Below are 9,936 nucleotides of genomic sequence, written 5' to 3' on the forward strand. Positions count from 1 at the left end.
CTTCTCTTTGTGCCAAGGAAAAATATATCACAAGCTTGTTTGTGTTTAGCACTCAATTTATAGCCCAGCAATCTGAATCTCCGAACTTAAGCCTTCACGGATGAGTGCCCCAAGTGGCTTTTGAATTAGAGGATAGCATTACTCAATTTGAGGCTAGCCCTTTCAGGAAATATATTTAGCTACGGCACACAATATTTCAATTCTAAAATGAGAATGTCAACTGTGAAACTAAATTTAAAATTTTTGTTGTTTTTCTCTCAGCTCCTCCCACACTTACTATGAATTTGAATAATATGAATCCAGGAAGCATTAAGTAAATATGGTGTGCATTCTAGGTTTTATGGCAGGCATTACTGCTTTGATCACTCGGAGCCTATCAAATTATAGGCTGACACACACAAGTGAAGAAATCTACGTCCCACATGCCATGTTATTAGAGCTCTACCTTCAGCCAGTGAAGGGGCATGTCTACCCTGCTGGGGTAAGAGAAGATACAATGGGCTGGGAAAAGGACCCTCTGCCATCTGCATCATCCCCCACAGTGCTCACCATGCTGAACCAGCAAGCAAGCTCTCAGAACTGCGAGGTAAAATCAGACAGAAGAGAAAAGAATCCTCCCAATACAAGACCATGTATATACTCTGTATATAAAAATACACACACACACACACACACACACACATTCCTCACGTTTTATCAGTTCTCCTTAGTAATTAACAAATTACTAAATTTTGCCTGTGCTAATACTTCTATGGTCAACCTGTCAACCAAAAAGTTCTGGTTAAGGTCAAATTCTGTTTTAAACATAGAGGGCCTATCCATTACCTGGGCTTAGGAAGCTGCCTACCACATACCAGAAGTACTTTCGAATTTAAGGTGTAAATTTATTGATGACACAAACATATTTTTGGCTGTTCTTCCAAGATATAAGACACAAGAAGTAGAGTTATGATCACCAGTAGTCAAACTGTAACTGACATTAGCCAGACTTTGAATTCAAGAGAAAGAGACACCGGCATCCGGGTGGCTCAGTGGGTTAAGCATCCAACTTCAGCTCAGGTCATGATCTCATGGCTCCAGAGTCCAGCCCCACATCATGCTTGCCGTTGTTAGTGACAGAGTCACTTCTGGATCCTCTGTCTCTCTCTGCCCCTCCCCCACTTGCACGCTTTCTCCCTCTCTTTCAAGAATAAATAAACATTAAAAAAAGAGAATGAGACAGAGAAGTTGTGTGTGTGTGTGTGTGTGTGTGTGTGTGTGTGTGTGTGTGTAGGGTGTGCAGAGTAGCAATATAGAGTTCCTGTCTTATACGCTTTCTGACTTTTACTGAAAACCAAAATACCCACTTGAATGTAAATGCATCTTCGACAGTATGTTTTCTCTAGAAAACTTAACAAATTAAAATCAGTATGCCTCGAAAAGCTATAATATTATAAGCTAATACTGGAGCGCTTACTATGTGCCAGGTGCTGTTCTAAAAGATTTGCATGTAATGACTCATTCAATCCTAACAATGACTCTTTGAGACTGGCACTATTATATCCTTTTTATAGTTGAGGGACTTAACTTGCCAAAGTTGCCATGTTCACCCCGATGATAAAGTATAGAATTGGAAGTCAAACCTGACTTGTCGATTAGCAAGTAGACAACATGTCTTGCTTATCCCAAATTCTAACTGGGTAGTGAGTATGGGGAGAAGTAGATGGTACAGGTAAGACTTGAAGCCTCTGATGTGATGAACACAGACCCAAGTCAAATCAGAGATGCTCTATTTCTACCCTTCCAAGATCGCAAGCTGGCTCCCCTAAGAATCCTTCCCCTGCTGGGTGTCTGGAGAGAAACAGATCATTGAGCCCATGGGAAGATCATGACCATTTGTGGGGAGGCATCTGAGAAAATGAGAAGCTGCTGTGACATTCTAGCAGGTATAACGTCTTACAGACTTAAAAAACAACTTATAAGAATGATACAGACTATAGGATAGAAAAGTGACCATGTGGTACAACAACTAGGCAGAGACATCAGACATTCACATTAACAAAAAATTAAAATAAACGTGAGTTTAACATTGCTACAGTCAGATTCCAGAGTTGATGGATACAAAGCACTCTGTAACTGTTTTCACTGAACTGTGAGAAAAGGTCTCAGTACTGTCTCCCATGCACAAGTCAAATTAGTACCACCTTTTAAATGTGACGTGTGGTTACCAGGTCTCAGGAAAAACAGTCTAAATGTTGAAATAGGGAAACACTGTGTATAGATGACAGACAAAAGGGCAATTGTTTAAGGCATGTAAGTCTATCACTCTCATTTTCACCTACATGAAAATAAATACAAATGGCAGAATGTATACAAGGTGGATGGAGAAACCAGTACAAAGAACATGGATTAAGAATCACAGGACTTTAGAGTTAAAAAGGAACTTAGTGAACAAGTCCAGCTTCTGCACTTGACATAAAATAAAACCAAGGTCAGCAGAATTTGGATTGTGTGTGCAGGTGTTATCTTCAACTATGCGGGTGAGGAATTGCCTCTAGGGAGAATGTATGGAGCAAGAAGATAAGAGGTGGGGATGCAGGACCTTGAGGTTTCTGAGAGGCGGGCTGATGAAGAGCAGCCGAGGAAGGCAGTTGGTTAGGGACAATGAAGAGGTAGAACGAAACCCAAGAAGTGTGAGGTCACGACAGCCTGAGACAGAAGGAGTTTTAGGAAAGAATACGTGGTTGTGTTGAATGGCAGGAAGAGTTCTAAGACCAGAACCGGGAAATGTTCATTAGATTTGGTGGCTATTGATTAGTGGTGACCTTAGCTAAAGCAGTTTCGGAAGCATGATTGCAGTGGAAGATTGCCACGTTTTAAGCAATGAATGAGAGGTGAAAGAAAGAAGAAAGAAAGATGTCCAGTGCTTGCCCTCAGACGGTATAGATGAGAAGGGGATGGCTACACATACAGCAAGCTAGTTTCTCAACCAAATTTTAATTTTTTGCTTAACTTTTCCAACCATGTGGAGTTTATTTTGAGAAATAAAAGGAGTTCTAAAACTTTCCTTCTTTTACTGCCTCTAGTAAGTTTTGAATGAATGAGTAATAAATAGGCAGCCCCAGGCCTAGACCCTTCACTCACGAAGGACTTAGGCAAGCTATTGTTGGCAGCTCTCGCCTTCCCACAGACTCCCTTCCCTTCATCCTCCACTCACTGGAACAGCTTCCTCATTCTCCAGAGCTTTCTACCAGCTACGGAAATTAGGTTCTCACGCCATCGGAAAACACTGAGGAGATTAATGGGGAGGAGTTCAACTATCTTCAATCTTGTGAAGGCTGGCAGTTTTTAAGCCTTGCCAACTATCTATTTTCTTTGCTTGGTTTCTGCCAGAGGCAAAAGTCAGCAGCAAGAAGAAAGGGGGATGGCAGAAAAGAGCACTCTTAAAAAATTAAAAGAAAAAGAAAGAGAGAGAAAGACTTAGAATAGGGAAGATTTACTGCTGAAATTAAACCAGAGAGCCAGTTAGGAAAGGGAGACTGGTCACAGAATTAAAAGCTATTTATGTTTGTTTATTTAAGATTATGTGGATTACCTATTGTATTGGACAACCCAAATGGCTCTCCCTCTACAAATATACTCCTACTAGATATCTGTTGGAGTCATTTCCTGAAAACCAAGAGCTCCGTGTGCAAAGTCAATTATGGTTCTTTCCTCCAGTAAGAAATCAAGACAGCATGATCTGAAAAGCCATGTTGCCTTTACATTTCAGCAACATCTACTTTAGCATTGTTCTTTAATTATGAAATCTGAGATACATTTTCAAAGTGGATTAGATGCATTTTCACATCCACCATTTCACCCTGAATCTTAAAGGTCTGTCAGTCTTTTCTCATGTAAGGAATTAAAAAAAAAAGTCTCTGAATTACTAGTGTAAGCCACAATACGATCATTTAAATTCACTCCAGAGGCACTGGTGGCGATAGCTGTCTTGCTTGAGGTCATGCATTCTAAATTTTCTTCCCCATTTTAAAAGTGTCGGGTAGTAATGCAGTTCTGTTTCTTGAAAAGATATATATTCATTCAACAAGCATATGTTTAGCATCCAACACATGCTTGACATTGGGGTGGTTGCTGCAAATATCAAGATGAATGAGATATAAAAGTGGCCCCTCCGGATCTTGTACAGAGAAAGAAGAGAAAATACGTATTTTTTCACTTCCACAATCTGATTTCTTTGGAGGTTTGTTTTATACCTTTCCTCAGAATACCACGACCTATGATACCTCCCTTGCCTCGTGTATTATCAGCCGAGCTACTTCATCATAAATAAGCAAAAAAGTACATAAAACTTGTTACGTAAAATGAAAGTTCTAGATAAAGAGAAAGAGACTTCACCTAAAAGAGCAACACATGAGACTATGAGAAATGCCGACCACCCTCCTGTCCAATCTCAGGAGGCAGTATCACAGACACACGAGCGTTCGTGCGCGCGCATAGACACTTCAACAACCACATCAAAAAACTTACCTGATTTGCCCACACCTGCTCTCCCAAATATTGCCAGTTTGACCTCTGCACTTTTAGCCATGCTGGGTGTTGGTAGATAATTCACTGTCGTTCCAACTAAAGAGCTGAGAAAATCTTTTCGGTTCCCGCCTTTGGATTCACCATATCATTGTAAATCTGCAATCCTTGAAAAAAAGAGATTTGGGAATTCATAAGCGACTGCAGAGAGGGCTTAGTGTTTATTAAGCATTTCCTACATGCCAGCTACCGTTCACTTTATCAGCATTTTCCATTGTGATCTCCATCGCAATCCTGTGTAGGGCTATAGCAACTGACTGCAAACTAGTCAACTAATAAACGATAGATTCAAGACCTGAATTTAGATCTCTTTGGTTCTAAAACATATACATTCTCAGACACAATAGCATAACCTGAGACATTTTTAATGAAGGCATTGTTTTTTGGTCAATAACTGATAACAAATACTTGATGTGTGTGAATACGTGTATTTACCATGTGTCTATAAATACCCAAGACACAATACACATAATGGGGGAATCACATTTGGAACTCTTTTATTTTCCTTAGGGCTGAATAATATACATTCATATTAGTCAATCCTGTTGTAATTATTGAATTTGCACTTCAAGGTTAAATTTTAGCTCAGTTCACACGAGATCACATGATTGAGTCATGTGACAGATACACATGTTCCAGGAATTGATATATAATATCTAGTTAATATTTTTATATATTTCTGGGCACAATACCATTGGCACACAAAAGAGAAATGCCATTCCTCAACTTCTGATTCCTTTTCTAAGACAATCTTAAGTAAATTAGTTTATGGTACCATCCTAACCCTTAGGAAATGATATTATATACAATGTAAGTACATTTTATATAGATGGGTGCTTTTGGAATGACACCTAGGTTCTTAGTACCATGGAAATGTAAAGTTGGAAAGAGCCTTGGGGTCAACCAAAGGAATCCTCTAGCCATGTCAGGAATCCTTCCTTGAGATCAGACAACCATCTTGTGTCCGACTGAACACTTTCAAATACCTGGGGTCAGAGATGGTCAACGGACAGAAAGTCAACTTTTTGTTTACATTTACTCAGAACCTTTCAAGCAGCCCAGCAACTATTAGGACCCTCTGCCTCATCCTAGGCAACTACTTTCTAGGAAAATGAGACCTGGCATCTTCCCTTGTTCTTCATAAGATGCATGGTCTTGTTTGTTTTTTTCTTTGACTCTTGCCTTCTCTCTTCGCCACATGCACTTTGCTGGCACTTGCCATTTCATCACTAAAAACATGGCCTTCCATCCATCCACTACTTGCGACATGACTTGACAAGCTGACCTCGCAAAAGTTCAGTGAGATTCTCCCAATTCTGTATCCGGCACTGTGGTTGTACAGCCACTGTCAGCAAGATTCACATCTTTCACAAGAACTGCAGACTCCTTCATTCGGAACTCCTGCAATCAGTGTCTTAAACTTAAACATGACTTAACTTTCATCCTTGTTAAACTTAATCACGTTAGTGATTCATTCATTTCATCCACTCTGTCAGTCTGCAAAGATATTTTTGCAACACAAATCGGTTATCTAAACGTGTAAACTGCTCCTGGCAGCATTTTGTCATCTACAACTTTTCAAAAGAGCTTCTCAAGAGAAAGAAAGAAGTGAAACTCCTGGAAAAGTATTTCCACAATGGCATGAGAGTGTAATTGCCTTCTTCATCATGCATCCTAGCCTTGCACCCAACAAAGTTTGTATTTGCTGATTTCCAAAGGACCAGAGCTTCCTCTGAGGGATAAAAAGGTCAACATTAACATTAGCTGTTGTTTACTTCATCCCCAATAACAAACAAAATTTCTCTGTAATCATTAATAACAGCACAAAAAAACCAGAAGCTTTAACATCTGCAATGTGTCTAAGCCCATACTTTTGGCTAAAGATAAAAGAATTTCCTTATTTGTCATTTTATATGCATTCATTAAGGAAAAGCCTTATGTTTAAAGTTCAGTGCTTCATCACAGAAGCATCACAAAAGCATAATATCTGCAGATATATAACTGTATAAATGCTACATAAGAATGGCAAGCATTTCTTTGAAACACAGACCAAGCAAGGGTCTGTATAAACAATGATTTGTTATTTCATGCAAAACTGCTCATTTCCATGCACATAAATTCTAAGTAATTATCTATCTTATTTATACATCATGAAAGTAGTCATCAAATGTGATTTCTAAAAAATATATAAGCCAAATACTTCATTAACTCCCAAATGACCTCAGAAATATAGGAATTGCACACAAGAAAAAAATTGTGTAGGTTAATTTTTTTCACTTATAAGGATACAGCTGCTGACTATCAACCTATTATTTAGGAAGATCACTTAAAGAAGATGCAAACTGACATGTACGTTTCAACATTTTGGTTTTCACATAAAAATGTGAAAAGTTACATTTGACAAAAATATAAAACAAAGACAAATGTGTAAATTGGTGTATTAAGTGATCTTTTGCCAACTTCTGATGTTCAAAATAATTTATAATTCCAGACCTTCCATGACATGGACCTAAAAATGTTTGTCTTAATGTTGTTGTATAGAAATATACTGGCAGGGTCTAGAAGTTGCCATTTCCTTTTTATGTGGACAGTGCTTTACTAAGACAAAAGAACTTCTGAGTTTCTATCACTCCTAAAGCTAAAATGACACCTAGATATTTAGGAGACTAAAGGTAGAGTGATTTTCCCCCTAAACATAAAGGAACTAAAAGAAGGCTTAGAAAGAAGAAAAAGAAGCTAGCCTCCAAATCCTATGCTATTATTAATACATTTGTTGATCATTCCACAATTATGCTAAGCACATACAAACAAAAGTGGCCACCTTCCAGGAGCTTCCAGTCTGTCAAACCTGTGACATTTAGGTCACCAATAACCTGGTTTTATTTATTTCAAGAAAGGTTTCATTAATAATAAATCATTCCCAAGACTATTATTATCAAGGTCCTTGCCTTCTACTTCTTCTTTGGGGATGGGGTGGGGTAGGGGGAACCAAGCATCTTTATAAGGTAATAGTTGTTCTAACTTCTGTATCTATCATCAAAATAAAGCACAGCTGTTTAGGCAAGCGGACTCTGGTCTTAGGAATGAGATCCTCTTCTTTAGCTCTGAAATCAAGTTTTCCTTCTCCCGCTACCAGGAATTCTCCCTCATCTTGCAACGCAGCACCCACAGCGACGAGGATAATTGTGCAAGACCCCCCCCCCCCCCCCAACCTCGGGTATAGCTTTGCTCCGGAGCAACAGGTATCCGAGAACGATCAACAAGCCCATGGGGACTGCAGGTCACTTGCTCTCAACCTGGAGAGCAAACGCAGCCTAAATGAAAAGGGCATTCTCAGTCTCAGCTCGGAGGGCGCTGTCAAGCTCTGGGCGCCGGCGCTCACATCTCCCCTCTCAGCGAACCCCAAAGCCGCCCCGGGAAGACCCGGCGACCAGGACGACGGATCCAGAGGCCACGCGTCCTTGGGGGGCGGGGGCGGGAGTCCCAGGGGTGTGCAGGAAGTCGTTCCGTAAGAGCCACCTGGGCACGTGCGTGACACTCACCTGTTCACACTCTCCAGGCCCGGGAGAGCCGCGGTCCCCTGCAAGTTCGGAATCGGTCCCCGCGAAGCCCTCCCACGCTGCGCAGCCCAGCCTGGGGCTCGCGTTTCCGCGGCTGCGATCGCCAGTGGGAGCCGCGGCGGCGGCGGCGGCGACTGCAAGTGCTGACGGGCCGGTGGGGGTCTCTGTGCTCGCGCTCGCCCAGACTAGCGGCCGAGGGACTGCGGCAGGACGCGAGCTCAGACCGGCCGGGGCCGCCGCTCTGCCGCCAGGATGCTGCAGTGCGGCGCGTCGGCGCCCCCTACTGGGGCCCTGGGCCGGTACCTCCCGCGACGCCGCCTCCCAGCCCAGAGGAGACACATCCGCCTTCTGCGTGCTGCATCCCAGGCTGGCTTCCCTTTCCCGGGGTCCTTCCCGGCCTCTAGGTTCTCGAAGAAGGACCTCTTCTGTAGGTTACAACTTTGCGTGTGAAAGCATCGCTACGTGGTGTTTTCCATTCCTTACTTCAAATGGTGCTCACAACATCCCTCTGAGGTATGTTTAATTATCCCCATGTTACCCAACAGGAAATTGAAAGAGGATAAATAACTTGTCCAAGGCTAATAAATGGCTGGAATGAAAACCAGGCCGGATTGGAAGCTACGAGATGCTAGGAGCGATATAAATACCGAATCCAATTGAAATTTATAGTTATATATTTGACAAAGTGCCAAAAGCTTTACATTCTCCTTACATGATCAGCATTTACAGGGGTTGAATAGAAGTCATACTTCATCTTCCTCAAAACCTAACAAAGATGATTAATATTGGTGCTGTGCTAGGCCCGCTTTTCTCTCGTCTCATTTGATATTTATACCCTCCCTTGAGGTAAGCACTAGTATTATAATTGTTAGCCTTTCACAGATGAGTAGGTGGGTTTCAGAGAGGTTAAATGATTGCCCAAAGGCTATGAATCTTCTGATCAAAGGAGCAGGAAACACCTAGGCTAGTATTTCTTTCCTTCAAGTTCTGGGTGTTCTTACTAAAAGACCAGGTGGCCTCCAGAAAACCACTGCAATATAGAGCAGACAGGGACCTACCACCAATTGAACAATCTTCAGTGTGTCCTTGATGGAAGAGGTGTAACCATGGAGGCAGTTTCTGGGGCCAGTGCTGACCTGGAAAGCCACTGCACAGAGAGTCAGGGGCCAGACTGAATGAAGAAGCTAGATCCGTGGCAGAGGGAGGAATTGCCAAGCTACTCAGGTGCTCTCCTGCTTTTGCTTTGAGGAAGCTCACGTGTTGTATCCTCTGTGACTTTCCTGACCACCAATCTATTTCCTCCTCACAACACACACCTGGATAGGATGAGCCTTGTAGCCTTATCTGTCATCATGTTTGCATTGTACTCATTTGCATTTCTCAGTCTTCTCCATCAAACCTGAACTTCCTGGATGGTGGGATATATTGTACGTATGTGTTCATTTCCAGCCTCTACCACTGTGCCTGGCACATTGTGAATATTCAAAAGACAAGTTGTTGAATGAATGAGAAGAAAGAACAAGTTGTGACCAGATACGTTTGATTTTTTTCTTACATACTGAATTTGGAACAGTATAGGCAGTAAGATGTTGACTATATATGGGTGTGAAGTTTAGGAAAGAGGCCTGGGAAAGAGATTTCATTATCTCAGCATACAGGAAGTCTGGGATGGGCAAAGAATTGTCCAGGTAGATTATATGGAATGTTACAGAAAACCAATTACGTGGGATTTCATGGCATTTGTGTTCAGGTCCAACATGTTACCTTCTTCCCCTCTCAAATCCTGTATTCCTGAATATTCTATATATAT

General features: G+C 41.6%; 1 protein-coding gene across 1 annotated transcript in view; it reads right to left on the minus strand.

Moving 5' to 3' along the window:
• The window catches only part of RERG (RAS like estrogen regulated growth inhibitor), a 115,233-nt gene extending 106,984 nt beyond the window's left edge, over nt 1-8,249 (minus strand). The window contains exons 1-2 of the mRNA XM_015061745.3: nt 8,109-8,249; nt 4,510-4,673 (exon numbers count right to left, since the gene is read on the minus strand). Of these exons, the coding sequence (XP_014917231.1) occupies nt 4,510-4,570 (61 nt within the window). The 5' untranslated portion in view covers nt 4,571-4,673; nt 8,109-8,249. The remainder of the gene's footprint in view (nt 1-4,509; nt 4,674-8,108) is intronic.
• Between the last annotated feature and the right edge of the window lie 1,687 nt (nt 8,250-9,936).

Source organism: Acinonyx jubatus, chromosome B4, assembly GCF_027475565.1.
Source record: "Acinonyx jubatus isolate Ajub_Pintada_27869175 chromosome B4, VMU_Ajub_asm_v1.0, whole genome shotgun sequence".
In the NCBI taxonomy this organism is placed as follows: Eukaryota; Metazoa; Chordata; class Mammalia; order Carnivora; family Felidae; genus Acinonyx; species Acinonyx jubatus.